Source organism: Bos grunniens, chromosome 26 (genome assembly GCF_055505025.1).
Source record: "Bos grunniens cultivar Pamir isolate PY7600 chromosome 26, Bosgru_T2T1.0, whole genome shotgun sequence".
Lineage (NCBI taxonomy): Eukaryota > Metazoa > Chordata > Mammalia > Artiodactyla > Bovidae > Bos > Bos grunniens.
In genome coordinates, this window is record NC_141190.1 from 30226212 (window position 1) to 30244156 (window position 17945).

The 17945-nt window shown below is 45.1% G+C and overlaps 1 protein-coding gene across 11 annotated transcripts in view; it reads right to left on the minus strand.

The window, feature by feature from the left end:
• XPNPEP1 (X-prolyl aminopeptidase 1) overlaps positions 1–17589 on the minus strand; it is a 51912-nt gene extending 34323 nt beyond the window's left edge. For 4 of the 11 annotated variants that reach the window (XR_015155365.1, XR_015155364.1, XM_086377843.1 and 1 more), the window contains exons 1-3: positions 17550–17589; positions 10997–11085; positions 5661–5785 (exon numbers count right to left, since the gene is read on the minus strand). Coding sequence is in view for 7 of the 11 variants with exons in the window: in XM_086377843.1 (XP_086233969.1) it covers positions 5661–5785; positions 10997–11085; positions 17550–17581 (246 nt within the window). In the remaining 4 variants the exon portion in view is untranslated. Of the gene's footprint in view, positions 1–5660; positions 5786–10996; positions 11086–15871 lie in introns of all 11 variants that reach the window. The other 7 variants (XR_015155367.1, XR_015155366.1, XM_086377850.1 and 4 more) reach the window with 3 other exon arrangements.
• Positions 17590–17945: the final 356 nt, after the last annotated feature.

The window sequence follows — 17945 nt, forward strand, 5'->3', positions numbered from 1 at the left end:
AAAAGCAGAGACATTACTTTGCCAACAAAGGTCCATCTAAGCAAGGCTATGGTTTTTCCAGTGGTCATGTATGGATGTGAGAGTTGGACTGTGAAGAAAGCTGAGTGCCGAAGAATTGATGCTTTTGAACTGTGGTGTTGGAGAAGACTCTTGAGAGTCCCTTGGACTGCAAGGAGATCCAACCAGTCCATTCTGAAGGAGATCAGCCCTGGGATTTCTTTGGAGGGAATGATGCTGAATCTGAAACTCCAGTACTTTGGCCACCTCATGTGAAGAGTTGACTCATTGGAAAAGACTCTGATGCTGGGAGGGATTGGGGGCAGGAGGAGAAGAGGACGACAGAGGATGAGATGGCTGGATGGCATCACTGACTCGATGGACTCTGAGTGAGTCTGAGTGAACTCTGGGAGTTGGTGGACAGGGAGGCCTGGAGTGCTGCGATTCATGGGGTTGCAAACAGTCGGACACGACTGAGTGACTGAACTGAACTGACTGAACTGAAGTCAAGGTAACAGGAAAAACACTGGATAGCAGTCCAAAGAGTCAAAGATACCCTTTCCCTACTGTACAGTCACTGAAAATGGTTGGTTTCCCATCTAGGACTTCATTTCCCAGACCCCCTTGCAGCTAGGTGGGGTCACGTGACTGGTTCTCACCAATGCAGATTGGTTGGGAAGTGCTGTCTGGGTCAGGGCAATGCAAGACGGATGTGCCCTGTCCATACTACTCCCCTTCCGCCAGCTGGAATGGTGGCATCATAGGATGGAAAATGCCTGGATCCCTGAATCACCCCTCTTTCTAGTGGAAGAAAGTCACCCACCAACCAGGAGCACCCACTCTGGACTGCCAAAGGAACGAAATAAGGCTCTATATACAGCACCGAGTCACTGCAACTTTGAGATGTGTTCCCACAGCAAACATTACTCCAATTAAGACAGTGGCTGAAATCACTGTGGGATAAAAATCACTACCTCCACCCCAGGAGAGAGCCTATTTAAGAAATAAAAAACAGGAAGCCAACTCCGGGAGGAATGGGAGTAGAATCCAAAGAGTCTAGGAAAATCTGATTCATGTCTTCCAGAAGGAGGAACCATAAACACAGCCAAAAACTCAAGTTGGCGGAGTCAGCCCTGCCAGAACGTGATCTTTTGACTAAGCTGTGCCCAAAAGCAGAATGAGGGGCCTTACAGAAGGAGGGGATGAAGAGTTCAGATTTCTCAAAGGTGGTGCCAGGGCAGTTCTGGCCCCAACCAATGATTCTCCTGGTTTGGGGCCAGCGGTGCCCACAAATCCCAACATTTGACTTCGACAGTACAAGAAGATTACAAGAGAAAAAGGACACATCCTTGCTGTAAAAGTCCCTCAGGGCCCAAACTCATTAACACCAAAACCCTTGTTCTGAATTTAAAAGAAAAAACCCTTAGAGTTGCTGAGGACAGAGAAGAGCAGACCCCTGGAGCGCCAAGACCTTGCACAATCATGCATTTGGGATGCATATTCTCTCCAGCAACAGTGTGTGGGTGTCTGCATTTCTGGTTTGGAAAGTACACAAAGGACAGAATTCAAGATTCTTCTTCCTTTCTCCAACACCCTCCCTCCCTGACCCAGAGGAGAAATCCCATCAGCCCAGAATCCAGCCTGAAAGGAAACAGCCGGGGACAAGAGCCCCAGAGAACAGCAGCCCCTCTATTACTGAGGAGGCTGCTGCGGCAGGTCACAAGCAAAGCCAGCCCTCCTTCCTGGCCTCAAAGTCCTGGCGCGGACCCAGGCCCCACTTCACAGTCATCCCAGCTTTGCCCTTCCTCTTCACGGACCCGAAACAAGAACGTGGGTCTTCTCATTTCTTTCTGTGGATGGCACCACAAACCCTCCCAGTCTCCAAACTTCCCCATTCCCTCATTCATCTGCCTGCAAGGTTCATGCTCAGTCTATCTGCTGCTGCTGCTGCTAAGTCGCTTCAGTCGTGTCCGACTCCGTGTGACCCCATAGATGGCAGCCCACCAGGCTCCCCCGTCCCTGGGATTCTCCAGGCAAGAACACTGGAGTGGGTTGCCATTGCCTTCTCCGAGTCTATCCACTGCTTCTCCTCTAAATCCTTCCCTTATTCCCTGCTCCTAAGGACAGCACCAAAGTCCAGGACCTCTGCACCCTCACTCCAGGATCCCGCAATGACCTCCAAATAGGGCTCTCAGTTCCCAGTGTCTCCCTTCTCCAGTCTACACTGAACACTGCTCCCACTGACTGATCGCATCACCCTCTTGTCCAAAGACCCACAGTGGGTCCCTGCTACCTTTAAATAGGAATGTGAACATGATGCAATTCCATCATGCAGCCTTCCTTACCCTGCCAGCTTCAAATATTCTCTCTGACCAATGAGCTCAGTCTGTACTTTACCTAAATCTGTGCTGACCATTACAGTAGCCCCCAGATACATGTGGCTACCAAGCACCTGAAATGTGGCTAATGTGACTGAGAAACTAAATGTTTAATTTTATTTCAATTAACTTAAATTTTAAAACTGATGCTCAAGACTCTATTATTATAAATTTTTTTAACTATGTTTGGAAAAACTTTGGCACCTAAGTCCACTTTTCAACTGTAGATCTTATGAAATCTAAATACAGATCAAATATTTCCAATGAACAGTCTACACTCTACACTTAAGTTGAGATGTTCTGTAATAAAGTAGATACCGGAATTTAAGCCCTAGTATAAAAAAATGAATGTAAATTATATCATTGATGATTTTTATACTGATGATGTGATGAAATGACAATATGTTAAACATACTGGGGTAAAAAAATTGTTTCACTGTTTCTTTTTCCTTTTTTCCACCATAAATATTAGAATTGCTAAACTACATACATGCCTCACATATTTCTATTGGACTGACTGGGTTCTTCCCTTGAGATTTACTAGTTGAACTTTGTGTTATATTTGTGACAGGGGCTATCTACTCTTTAAGGGAACATTTCCCTTCATTCATCGCTATAATAGTAATAATAGCAACAAATATAAAGAGACTTATTAGGTGACAGATACACTTTAAGCATTTATATCTTTTAACTCATTTAATCCTAGTAACAGCCCTATGAGATAGGTATGTCACTATCCCTTTTTTGCTGATAGGGAAACTGAGACCCAGAGAGTTTAACTACCACTTAGGAATTTGAGGTAACTAACTTGAGATCAAGCAGCTAGTTAAGTGACAAATCTGGCACCAGAACCCAGACAGTTTCTAGAGCCCATACACATACCAATATGCCAACTGCTGGCCCTCTACTTAGCCAGTACCCAACACTTAGCCCTGTTATGGCAGTCAGGAAACATGCATCAGACACACAAAACACAGCTTCTCCTGCCTGGCAAGGCGGATGGCTAGGCTACAGCAATAGAAATGATAGTCAAAGATTATAAAAGAAAAATGGGGGGCGGGTGTGGTGAAAGAGAAGAGGACAGCAAGAGTCCAAGAATATAAGCTTATGAGCCTAAACAGTAACTTCTGCAATGAAAAATCACAGCTAATATCAAGCAAGCTTAACTTTCTGTTTTCAGGACATTTTTCCACGATTAGAGATTCAGCTTTCTTATCCATGGAGGGGCCATCCAATTCTGAAATTCCAGACCCATTATAGGAGATGAAACACTAAGCGGAAGCCTGGAACATCACCTGGGGTTTGGCCAGTGTCGCTGCCATTCCCAAAGTTGAATAAGAAATTGCTTTGGGCCTATTTGTTGTTATTTAGTCACTAAGTGGTGTCCGGCTCTTTGCGACACTATGAACTGTAGCCTGCCAGGCTCCTCTGTCCGTAAACAGGCAGATTTTATCCTAACTTTAGGCAAAAGAAAACTGAAACACCAACATCACAAAGTTTCCATACACTCTTAAGTGGAAAAAATCTTCAAAGGTTGAAGCAAGTAATACTAACAGGTCACATCTTTCCATACAATGAGGCCTCACCTGGAGGTGAAGGTTCACAAATAAAGCAAAGCTATTAGGAGTTTGGCTGGGGCTCCATGACAGCTTGTGAGACTCTGAAAGGACAGACCCGATTTCAGACAACAGTGTGCGAGGCTGTGAGGGTTAATATTAGGTGGCCTTGACTGGGTGAAGGGATTCCCAGATAGCAAGCTGGTAAAACATTATTTCTGGGTGTGTCTGTGAGGTTGTTTCTGGAAAAGATTAACATTTGAGTTGGCAGACCCAATAAAGATCACCCTCAGATATACAGGGGCAGCATCCAATCCGTTGAGAGTCTAAAAAGAACAAAAAGGAGCAGAAAGGGCAAATTTGCTCTCTCCTGTTTGAGATGAGACATCCATCTTTTCCTGCTCTCAGACTTCAGCATTCCTGGTTCTCAGGCCTTTGATGTGAAAACATCCCTGGTACCCTCTGCAAGCTGAAGAACCAGGAAAGCCAGAGGTGTAACTCCAGTTCAAACCAAAGCCTGAGAACCAAGGGAGCTGATGTTGTGTGAGCCACTGCTCAAAATATCATAATCTCTCTCTCTTTTCTCTCCCTCTCTCCCCATATGCATGTGTTTGGTTCTGTCTCTCTGGAGAACCTTACTGATACAGGGACTTACGGAAGACCCTATACCAACTGCTACCTGATGTGCTCCACCATCCCACCCAATACTGAGATAGGACAGTTACAGTCATATCAGTCCAGGGCAACTGCCTGATGCTTAAAAGGCAAGAGAATGAAAAACACCACTGATGAATCTGGCAGAGAATCCATGTGACCTGAAGCCCAAGTCCAAAGGCTGAACTCTGGGACAGACAGGAAGCAGGTAAGGGCCCATCAGAAGTACCCAGGCAGGGGAAGAAGAAAGGAGTTCCCTGAGGATAAGGCCAAGGTCTGTCCTTCTTAAATGGTGGATGCCCGCCTCCTCTGCTACCTACACTCCTGAGGCCCGACTTGTGCTAGCTCTGCTACCTACTCACGTTCAGTCCTCAGTCAAGACGAAAGATGAAACTCTGAATCCTGTTCATCTAAACAACAGAGGCGAATGGAAGAATTCCATTACCAAACCCCCACCCTAAATCCCACGTCTCTCTCTATCTCCCCACTGCCTACTAAACTTAACATTAATGTACCCGGCCACCACGTCTTCCCACATCCAACAACTCCCTGTCCTGCTTGATCTTCTGCTTCTACACTTAACACCTGCTCTCCCACCTCCTCCTTTAACCTTTCAACCACTTTCACTTGCCAGATTCTCCTCTTCAGCGGCCTCTCCTCTTTACATACTATTCTCCCCTTTCTCTCCCCTCTTCAAGGAGCAAGTTCGAACCCATTATTGTATAGAAACTGCTACTGAAGATCAACAGACAAAGGAATTCCCTGGAACATGGAGTCCCCTACTCCACTCTGAGATGACTGGAAATTCCACAGACATTTAAATCTGGAAAATGCTGAGTATTTCATCTGCTTCTTAAGAGTTACACAGTGCACCCTAGTATATCAAAGGCTCTGAGAAATCCTATGGTTAAGAAACTGTTCAAATGGACACAGTTCCCTGTGCCAAGCCCTGGAGGACACACTTAGATGTGGTTTGACAACTAGAATCCTAGAGTACAAACATGCTGAGGGGAGAAAGGAGGAAACCAAAGGAGGGGTTGATGAATCCCATCACCAGCCCATCTCCACTCAGTACCTGATGGGCGTCTCCCGACGGGATGATGTAGGCCTGGATTGGTTCCGTCACATACTCCAAGTTCCTCATGGCTTGTCTCAGCTGCCGAAGCAGCTCTGAAGTTATCTTTGGAGCCATTCTGCTGTCTGCAACAACAGGGAGAGTTTGTTCCAAAACCAGTCAGACTGCCCCCACGTAACTCAATGACCAACCGAGTTCCAGAGAGGTACGTGGTATAAAAACTGATGATCTACACTGAAACGCCATGATCCTCCAAAGTCCATAGTCTACCCTGGAGTTCACTGTTGGTGCTGCACATTCTATGGGTCTTGACAAATGTATAGTGATGTGTACCTATCACTATGATTTAAGAGTTTAATAGTTTTCATTGCCCTAAAATCCTCTCTGCTCAGCCTATTCATCCTTCCTTTCTCTCCTCCAATCCCTTGATGTGACTAATCTTTTTACTGCCTTCATAGTTTTGCCATTTCCAAGAAGTCACACTGTTGTAATCATACAGTATAAAGCCTTTTCAGATTGGCTTCTTTCACTTAGCAATGTGGATTTAAGGTTCCTCCATGTCTTTTCATGACTTAATAGTTCATCTCTTTTTATTGCTGACTATTATTCCATTGTCTGGATGTGCCACAGCTTATTAATATTTATCCATTCACAAACTGGAGGACATCTTGGTTGTTCCCAAGTTTTGGCAATTTTGAATAAAGCCACTATAAACATCCATGTTGCAGGTTTTTGTATGGACGTAAGTTTTCAGTTCCTTCGGCTAAATACCAAGGAGCATGACTGCTGGATCATATGATAAGAGGATATTTGGTTTGTAAGAAACTACCAAATGTCTGCTAATGTGGCTGTACCATTTTGCATTGTCACCGTTAATAAATTCACTGGTCCACATCCTAGGCAGCATTTGGTGTTTTCAGACTTTGGGATTTTACCAACCAATTTTTCAAACAAACAAAAAATACTTGGCTTAACCAAAAACATCCTAATGCACCATCCTGTAAATAATGGAGAGTTATATTGAGGCCATTGTACTACAGGTTATCTTTAAGAATTTATACCCTGAGCTTCCCTGGTGATCTAGTGGTTAAGAATCCACTTGCCAATGCAGGAGACATGAATTCGAGCCCTGGTTGCAGAGGCTCCCACATGCTGCAGATCAGCTAAGCCTGCCTGTGTGCCACAACTACTGGGCTATTGCTCTGGTGCCTGGAAGCCACAACTACTGAGCCCATATGCTGCAACCACTGAAGCTCACACGCCCTAGAGCCAATGCTCTGCAACAAGAGAAACCACTGCTATGAGAAGCCCACGCGTTGCAATGAAGAGCAGCCCCCTCCTGCTGTAGCTAGACAAAGCCCAAGTGCAGCAAGGAAGACTCAGCACAGCCAAAAATAAAATAAATCAATAAATCTGCCAAAAAAAGTGTATACTCTGACTCATTGTAGCTTATAGTCTGCTAGGTATGGACCTCTTTTTTTGTTTTGGTTCTTTTTCTTTAACAGTTTTATCTGGTGCTTCTCCATCACCACCACCACCTTGGGCTATAAAAGCCTCAGTCTCTATGGTTATCTCCAATAGATTCCCCTACAGGGTATAATACTAATCTTGGGACTCACTGGGAAAGTGCCCCATCTTATTCATAATCTGCAAGGGCAGCTTCAGTTACTGGCCTTAGGGCTCCCACTCAGAAGTTTCCAAAAGACAGAAGTTTCCAAAAGAGAGAGACACCAGAAACAGTCCTGTTCATGAATCAAACATGTCCATGATCCCTGCATTACAGTTCCTTCTAAATACTTTTCAGAGGGACATCCTTTCCTTTTGTCTGTCCTACTGAGCCTATAATTTCTTATGTACATAAAAAAGAGGGATCAGAAGTATCTAATGACCTAAACTTATATATTAATACCTCCACTGGGTTCAAAATAAAACCTATTGTGACTTCACAAGCTTGCTAGCATCCGAAAACTTTATTATGATGTCTTTCGGGGTTTCAAAATAAATTTGTGCTTCCGAATCATATTTCTGAGCAATTTAATATTTTTAAAAATCAAGCAAAAACGTAGACATCCTTTGGAACAGTTCCAACCTTGGTGGCACATGACAGCTACCTAGGGAGGAGTACAGCCTGAGCATCTGGAATTTTAGAAAGCAACTATATGATAGAAACCAGTGTATTTTCTTTTGACATCATTAATTTCCTCTGTTCTTCCAAATAGAAGAATGTGACTTCTATTTGGACACATCCTGATTTAAGGATTTTGCTGGCACTGACTAGGTGTTTATTGAGCTGACTGTAGTACGGATCAATAGTATCAGTTACTAACTTCATCAGTAAAGTCAACAGACCCAATGGCAAGCACAAAGTCTTCAGTTATAGGTGGCACTAGTGGGAAAGAACCCGACTGCCAATGCAGGAAACACAAGAGACATGAGTTCAATCCCTGGGTCAAGAAGATCCCCTGGGGGAATGGCAACCCACTCCAGTGTTTATGCCTGGAGAATCCCACAGACAGAGGAGTCTGGCTATAGTCCATAGGGTCACAAAGAGTCCAACACGACTGACATGACTTAGCACGGCAAGCACACACTGAAAACCATCAAAGGCAAGATGGAGCCGGTCAAGGACATCTCTGCTTCCTGGTCAACACAGCCTGCTTCCTCAGCACGCACTCTGACCTTCATCACCATCTCTCGCCTCATCAATACATTCCTCCTCCAGACTGGCCTCCCTCAGGATCACCAGCATCCTTAGTTTCACTCCACTACAGGGGCATCTTCACTCTTTCCTCCACAATGCCCCCTGCCACCCTCACCACTATTAACATCTCCCCTGAGCCTGCCTTCCTCATCCTTCGTGCCCCTCACATTTGGTCAGTGTCCTCGGTCTGATGCAGACACGTCTTTGTCACCTGTATGAGACTCAATGCAAAGATTCCCAATACCACAGCCAGAAGATAGGATGGCTGTGGCTGAGGCAACAAATGGGCTATGGCCATGGAGGCAGCTATCATGGAGATGGACACAATGAGAAAAGGTGGCTGCAGGACAGCAGGCCTTACAAGTGAGTGAACGGGTGAGCAGCTAGAGTTGCGGAGGAGACAAAGCAGGTACAATCACGAGACCCAACCACTGCGCAGGCAGCTGAAATGACAGTCAGGATGGAGGAAACGAAAACCATGGCTGTGATCCTCATAGGCTAGTTTTTATGAGGATTAAATGGACTGCCATGTGGAAAGCATTTAGAAGCAGTGCCTGGCACATAGTAAATGTTGTGTTTGCAATTACTAGAGGTAGATACACAATTAACTACAGTAACTATGAAAGCAATATGAAAAATGGTGAGAAATGGTGGCTATATTGCTTCTCCTTAAGGCGGGGGCCATGTCATCTTCATCCCTGAATCCATGTATCTAGCCCAGCATCTCATACACGCATAAGCTCACTCGAAGATGGCTGAATGAGTGTCACAGCTCTGTGCCTATCTTTTCAGACTCAACATAACAGCGATGAATCTTCTGTGAAAAAAAGCTAGGATCCTAGAAGATGCCGTATTTTAGCATCTGCTCATTCCACATCCCATTACTTTTCAGAAACGTTAGAAGCAGCCAAAAGCTAATCAGGGTGTGCAGAGACGTGGGGAGCCAAGAACAACAAACCTAGTGCATGATGTAAAATTAGCGCATACATTGCCAGGTATTTTTAAATCATGCTCTAAAAAGAATGACTCATTTGAAAGTCTCTTGCATATGTGGATCTGCTTTTAGAAATAAGTTCCTAAGCCTTCAACCTTTATCACAAACAAAAGACTTTTCGCTGCTTGGAATTACATGAAGAGCACCCCCTATTTACCTCACTGGGTGGCTAGAAGAATTTAACATGACAGCCTGTGTGTAAGCACCATACACGGCAACGGATACGCTGTAGAAGCTCAAGAAATATTACTTCAATCTGAATCTGAAGCACCAGCTGGGATTCCTACACGTCTTGTTACGAGAATAGAAGGGGCTGGTTTACTCCAATTTCGGCATCTTAGCATTTTCACAGATGCCAAGCTGCTCCTCCAGCACCCAGAGCTTTAGTTTGTTGCTCTGTCCCACTGCTGAGGAAGGGTCAAGAACTTTACATACATTAGTGGTTAATCCTCATAATAATCCCCGCCCAGGGAGGTTCAACTCTTCCCATTTTACAGATAAATAAACAGAAGTCAAACACTTGATGACCCAAGTCAAGTGGGTCATCAGGATAAGGACCCAAGGATTCAATTACCAAGCCCATGCACTGATACATCATCTTATCTAGAGAACATAACAGAGGCAGTTCTCTTAAAGCAACTCTAAAACCAAAGGAGTCAAAACAAGTGGGCTCCAGTTTCCAGCTGGAATTTACAACCTCAGACAACTGAAGCTCCCTGAAGCTCTATTTCTTCATACGTAATAAAAAGAAAGAGAAATTCTCACCAAACTCTAAATCCAATGGTTCTATCACTTTTCCCTTTCCTACTTCCTCTTCTCATTCCTTCCTCTCCTTCCTCCAACATGGCCCAAAATGTGTTGGATACAGCTACATTTTTAAAGAAAAAGGACCTAAAACTGCATATAGTTACAGCATTGATCTCCCAAAGAGAGATCAGTTATGGTTTCTAATGTGCTTTGTGGGATTGATCTTTTTCAGTCAACTACAAGGAAACACTGTAGTTCTCCTGGGTAGTCCGCAGAAAAGGGACTGGAAATACAGAAATATACCACTTTTTTTCGGAATTTGGGTTTCTGGCAACCCAACAATATAACTAATCAGTTCTGGGAAGAGGATATGGTTCCAGAAATTTTTCCCCAGAGGATTTTCCTGAATGCCTGTTCAATTTATAAAGCACAGTAATGCATTATAAACTTATTTCATAGTCTTAAGATGAAAACTGAAAGCCAATCTGTAAGGATGTCAATAAATTATATTAGAAATTAGAAAAATCAGACTAGAACTTTTTCAATAACAACCTATCTCTACCACTACCACCACCATCCCACCATGCCAAGAACAATGAATTCAAAAACTATCTCTCTTTACTTTCTACTGAAAAAAGTAACATATATATGTGTATACATACATACATACACACACACACATATACATAAAATACATACATACACACAATAAGCAACAACTCAGGAAGCCAAAAGACAAAATGGTTTTTAATTTCCAGGCATACATCCCCTCAGCCCTAGTCATGATCAATTATTAATCGCTTACCCTCCCTTCTCTCTCAACTTGGTGCTGAAGTAGGGGAATCTAAAATCCTTCTGAGATGTTCCATCTAAAGTAAGAGGCAAAATTATTACCTGTTTCCACACCTGGGTCTCCAGAGTATGTCAACTCGTTAGGTTCAATTATTCTTAAATTTTTCAGCTGAAAATCCTGGTAATTTGCCCTAAGGAAGAGAAAGAATAGGCTATTGCAGACTTTGACCTCAGTAAACGTGGCAAGGTTTAGTCAGAGAGGAACATCAACTTGACTTAGCAATTTTCCTTTATGAGATGGAAAATCTCTCACCCCAATATCAGTGATGAAATAAGTAAGTTTCAGATAAAACATCACCATGGCAGGTAAATCTCAATCTCAGTCTCTAATTCATGAATTTTCTTCCACTATAAGCAGATTCTAAATTCATACAAAAATGCAAAGAACCCAAAATAACCAAAACAATTATGAAAAAGAACAAAGTTGAAGGATTCAACCCTTCCTGATTTCAAAATTAATAAAACTACAGTAATCAAGACAGTGTGGTACTGGCATAAAGATAGCCTTATGTATCAATGAGGGCTTCCCTGGTGGCTCAGTGGTAAAGAATCTGCCTGCCAATATAGGAGACATGGGTTCAATCATTGGGTCAGGAAGATCCCCTGGAGAAGGAAATAGCAACCCACCACAGTATTCTTGCCTGGGAAATCCCATGGACGGAGGAACCTGGCGGGTGGTTACAGTCCATGGGGTCACAAACGAGTTGAACACAACTTAGCGACTAAACAACAACAACCAGATTCACCTCCTAAGAATCTGTATGCAGGTCAAGAAACAACAATTCGAACGAGACAGGGAACAATGGACTGGTTCAAAATTGGGAAAGGAGTATTTCAAGGCTGTATACTGTAACCCTGCTTATTTAACATACATGCAGACTACATCATAGGAAATGCTGGGCTAGATGAATCAAGCTGGAATCAACAGTGCCAGGAGAAATATCAACAACCTCAGATATGTAGATGATACCACTCTAACGGCAGAAAGCAGAGAACTAAAGAGCCTCTTGATGAGGGTGAAAAAGGAGAGTGAAAAAACTGGCTTAAAACTCAACATTCCAAAAACGAAGATCACGGCATCTGATCCCACTGCTTCATAGCAAAAGTTTGGGTGGGGTCGGATGGGGAGGGGCGTGTGCGGAATGGAAACAGTGGCAGACTTTTATTTTCTTGGGCTCCAAAACACTGCTGATGGTGACTATAACCACAAAATTAAAAGAGACTTGCTCTTTGGAAGAAAAGCTATGACAAACCTAGACAGCGTATTAAAAAGCAGAGACATCACTTTGCCGACAAAGGTTCGTATAGTCAAAGCTATGGTTTCTCCCGTAGTCATGTATGGATGTGAGAGCTGGACCATAAAGAAGGTGAGTGCCAAAGAACTGATGTTTCTGAACTGTTCCGCTGAAGACGACTCTTGAGAGTCAGAGTCCCTTGGACTGCAAGGAAATCAAACCAGTCAATCCTAAAGGAAAACAACCCTGAATATTCATTGAAAGGACCGATGCTGAAGCTGAAGATCCACTACTTTGGCCACCTGATGCAAACAGCTGACTCACTGGAAAAGACTCTGATGCTGGGAAAGACTGAGGGGAAGAGGAATAGGGGGCAACAGAGAATGAGATGATTGGAAGGTATCACCAACTCAATGGACATGAGTTTGAGCAAACTCTGGGAGACGGTGAAGGACAGGGAAGCCTGGCACGTTGCACCCCATGGAGTTGCAAACGGTAGGACACGACTTAGGGACTGAACAACAACAACAACATCTAACGGAGAAAAATACAGTCCCTTCAACAAATGATGATGGGACAAAGGGTTATCCACATGTAAAAGAAGGAAGCTGAACTTCCACCTTCACACCATATACAAAAATTAACTCAAAATGGATCACAGACATAAATGTTTTCTTAGAAGAAAACATAGACATAAATCTGCCTGACTTTGAATTAGGCAATGATTTCTTAGATATGACATCAAAAGCATATGCAGCAAAAGAAAAACAGACAGGACTTCATTAAAGACTTTAATGCTTCAAAGGATACCATGAAGAAAGTGAAAAGACAACCCATAAAATAAAATATTTGCAACTCAAATATATGATAAGATTCTGGTATCCAGAGTATATGAAGAACTACTATAGGGACTTCCCTGGTGGTCCAGTGGTTAAGCAACCACCTGCCAATACAGGGCACAGGGGTTCAGTCCCTGGTCTGGGAAGATCCCACAAGCCAAGGGGCAACTAACCCCATGAGCCGCAACTACTGAAGCCCACATGCCCTAGAGCCTGAAATGAGAAGCCGCTAAAATGAGAAGCCCATACATTGAACTAGAAAGCAGCCTCCACTCACCACAACTAGAGAAGGCGGCACCCAGCAACAAAGACCCAGCACAGCCAAAAATAAATAAAACTTTTTTTAAAAAGGACTATTACAACTCAACAATAAAAAGAAAAATATTAAAACTTTTAAATGGTCAAAGACTCCAAATAGACATCTCTCCTAAGAAGATAGAGAGGTGGCCAATAATCAACATGAGATTTTCAGCATCATTATTCATAAAGGAAATGCAAATGAAAACCACAATGACATACCGCTTCACACCCCCTAGGAAGATTATAATGAAAAAAAAAAAAAAAGACAGTAACAAGTATGGGCAAGGACATGGCAAAATTGGAACAACCAGAAATTCACTGGTGGGAATGTAAAATAGTACAGTAGCTTTGGAAAACAGTCCAGCATTCCTCAAAAGATTAAATACAGTCTTAGCCTATGACCCAGCAATTTCACTCCTAGGTACATTCCAAAGGAAACTGAAAACACAAGTCCACCTAAAAACTTAACAACAAAGTTCACAGAAGCATTATTCATGATATTCAAAAAGTAGAAACAACCCAAACATCCATCAGTTGATGGATAAATAAAAGTGGTCTAAACATACAATGGAATATTATTTGGCAATAAAAAGGAATAATTACTGATATATGCTGCTGCTGCTGCTAAGTCACGTCAGTCGTGTCCGACTCTGTGTGACCCCATACACAGCAGCCCACCAGGCTTCCCCGTCCCTGGGATTCTCCAGGCAAGAACACTGGAGTGGGTTGCCATTTCCTTCTCCAATGCATGAAAGTGAAAAGTGAAAGTGAAGTTGCTCAGTCGTGTCCAACTCAGCGATCCCATGGACTGCAGCCTACCAGGCTCCTCCATCCATGGAAGTTTCCAGGCAAGAGTACTGGAGTGGGTCACCAGTGCCTTCTCCAACTGATATATGCTGTAGTAATCAGTAGTAATCCAACGTAGTAAAGCTGGAAAACATTTTACGCTAAGTGAAAAAAGCCAAAGACGATCATATATTGTATGATTTCATATGCAGTGTCCAAAAGAAACAAATCCATAGAGAGAGAGTAGGCAGTGGTTGCTTAGACGTAGGATGGAGCTGGAAATAAGGAGTGACTGCACTGTGTACAGGGCTTCTTCCAGGGAGGATTAAAATGTCCTAAAAACTGATCATGGTGATGGTTGTACAACTCTGGGAATATTCTCAAAACCACTGAATTGTACTTTTTAATAGGTAAATTGTGTGGTACATGAATTATATCTCAATAAAGTTGTTATAATATTTTACAAAGTAAAAAACCTCTTTTCCTTGGACAGAAAACAAGTCACATTCTTACCTGATTTCCCTTGACTTCATATACACATTTAAAAGACGGTGAGCCAAGGAAGTCAATTTCTCTACATACTCAACTGACTGGTTCACACACAGGACAAGAGAGCTGGAGGGAAACTATTCAAAAGCAGCCCTATTATTCACTTTACATGAGAAGAAACAACTCGCCACAGGCCATAAACATTAGGAGCTGCAAAGACAAGACGAGAAATCAGTCTGACAGGTGATGTTCCCAGAGAACTTGAGTTCAAGCACTCTCTGTCAGCATCACCAACTCCATATTCCTGTAAGGATCAAAGGAGCCACAAAGCAGCTAAACATTAAAACAATCATGCTCCTGTCATATCCTGGTCTCTGCAGAGTCCAAAATCCATCCACCCTTCACTAACTTGGACAGACACATTCTCAGGCTCTCGGAGCAAGGTTATCATTAAATATTAGAGCTAGAATATACCTCAGGGATGATCCAACTCAGCTCCCACCTCTAGAAAGAAACTGAGAAACAGAGATCAACAAATTGCTCAAGGCCTCAGAGCTATCTGATGAAACAGCTAGTCTAGAACTAGAGTCTAGGCCTCCCAAGGTTCACTTCAGTGCTCTTCTCCTGCCCAGGACTTTTTCAGCCTGTGGCTGTTGTTTAGTCACTATCGTGTCTGACTCTTGCAATCCCATGGACTGCAGCCTGCCAGGCTCCTTTGTTCATGGGATTTCCCAGGCAAGAATACTGGAGCAGGTTCCCATTTCCTTCTCCAGGGGATCTTACCCACCCAGGGATCGAACCCATGTCTCCTGCTGGGCAGGAGATTCTTTACCACTGTGCCACCTGGGAAGCCCCTTCTCCAGCCAACACGTTCTCGATGTCATGATGTGCCATAAGATGAGTAAGAGGAAAGAAGCATGCAGAGAACTTCCTATTCAATCTATTTATAAGATGGTTATGGCACATTTTTCTCCCTCTCTCTTTTTAAAGAAATCCCAGCAGTGTTATTACCCTCCCCATGCCCCCAGTCTAGGATGAGAATCACACATGTATATCACTCAGGATGGGGCAAAACAAGGACCAAGATGCTCAGTCATGTCCTGTAAGATGAGACAAGGGTAGAATGGAACAGATTCTAGGGTGAAGTGGGCAATGTTATTTTTGCCTACCCAGAATCCAACCCTCCCTCTTTTGGTCAGAGCACCTTGGTTTTCCTTCTGAAAATGTCTCTTCTCCACTTTCAGCCCACAGCGTTGGAAGAGTCTCACCTGTTCACCCACCAAGTTCTGGGATCCAGGCCCGCTCAATCCATCCTTCCAAACCAGCGAAGGACAAAGGATCAATCCATCCTTCCAAACCAGTGATGAACACAGGATCAAATCGGTCCAGTGAGGATCAGATTTGGAATTTCTGCTCCAACCGTTAGGTAAAAAGACCCTATTTCTGCTGGGGCTGTCAGACTACAATTGTCATAATCTGCCAAAGGAGAAAGTCTGCCTGACAATGAAGCCAACACTAAAGAAATCAGAGCCAAGAAGTACAAGAGAGAAACCAAGGCTGAAGCTGGTGTGGTTACCTGGACTCAGCTACACTAGAAGCTGGCTCAACCCCTTAACTAAGTCAATTTGAGTTCAGTTTCCATCATCTAAACCGAGTCATGTTTACAGTGATAGCACTCAAGTTCTGCCATTAGGGGAAGTACCTGGGGCAAATGGCCCCCTTCTCTCAGCTCTCAGTGGCCTCCTGTGTGAGGTAAAGAGGCTCTCTCAGTTGATGCCTAAAAACCCTTCTATCCCTAAAATGTTGTGAGTCTATGAAACCAGCAAAGACCAACTTGGTCCTCAAAGGCTACTTCTCAGCCTAGGGCCCTAACTCAGGATCCACTTGTCTGAACCCACCTCCAGCACTTAACACACAGGCAGCTCCTTCCCTGTGCAGGTTAGCCACACATCAGACATCCTTTCACAGGGTGGGCAGGTTCTCTACTCATCCCTAACATGCTGTGGCAAGGCCAAGTTCAACTCAAGGTCAGCTTGGGATCCCTCCACTCACAAACACCAGCACAAGCCTTGGTCTGTGTTCAGCAAGTGAGTCTGCCCAGGCTGCGAAGCCTATTCATTCAAGTTTCAGCTGGTTAGAGGATGGCTGACCTCCTGTGGATTGCCAGGGTGCTTGGCTTCTGACCTTTGTGACCCTCAACTTATCTCTCCCCCATTTTGTTAGCAGCCTCCTCCCATTTTGTTAGCTGCTCTGGTAAGTATTCCCTGGGTATAGGGGAAGTACAGGCTGCACCCTGTTAATGTGAGACCAGGGGATTATCCTTCTCACCTCCCTGAATCCAGGGAGAACCCAGGGCAGGTTACCGGTGGGACTTCCCTGGAGATTATGCCCAAGTATTATTCCCTAGCCTCTGAAAACACTTGGGTGGGGAAGGGCCCGCGGTTGCCTATCCTTGTGGCGGTGACAGATCAGTAAGGCGAACTGCAGGTGTCATACTGTCAGGGTTGTAATTTGAGGATTAGATTCCCAGGGTAGAGGGGCGAGGGCAGGGCTCGCCCGCCTTCCCGAACCCCGAGAAGAGCCAGTAGGGGTCAACTTCCTGCCAGAGCGGGCCTTCTCACCCGGCCGGGGAAGGGGCGGCGATGGCCACCGCCCCCTCGGGCCGATAGCCGCAGCTCCGCACACACACACGTCCGGGGACCTGGCTCGGGCTGCCTGGGGGTGCCCGCGACCGCTGGAAACCAACCGGAACTTGCCCGGCTGCATAGTTCCCTCCCCTGTGGCCTCGCTGGGGGGCTCCAGCCAGCCCCAGCCGGCGCCCGACTGCGGTGGGCCGCACGCAGCTCCTCACCCGCTTGTCCCTGCCCTCCGGGGTGCAATATGCGTGCCCAGGCCCGGGGGGCCGCGCGCTGCCCGGACGCCGGATCCCCGGCAGAGCGCCCTCACCTTACTCGCGGTGCCTTTCTGGAGGCTGCCATTCGGCGGTGACGTGCCGGGCCCACGTCAGTGGAGCGCAGACCAGCTGATCGCCGGCGGACCTGCAGGAGCAAAGGAAGCCGGCGCGCGCGCCAGGCCGGCCACGCCCCTCTCTGAGGCGTGCGCCCGCGCCGCGGCCCCGCCTACCCCAGGCCCCGCCCACCCCAGGCCCCGCCCACTCACCCCGGACCGCCCCACTCCTCTGAACCCATCTGCGTTCCCATCCCAATCCCCAAGCTTGTTTCCTCGCGGCTAGTGAGGGAATGGAGGCCGTGCCGTGGCTTGTGGTTTCGGTTCATTTTTCTCGCCATTCCCCAAAGAGGGAAAAGAAGGGCTTTGTCGGCCGAAGGGGCTGCAGCGGCGCGA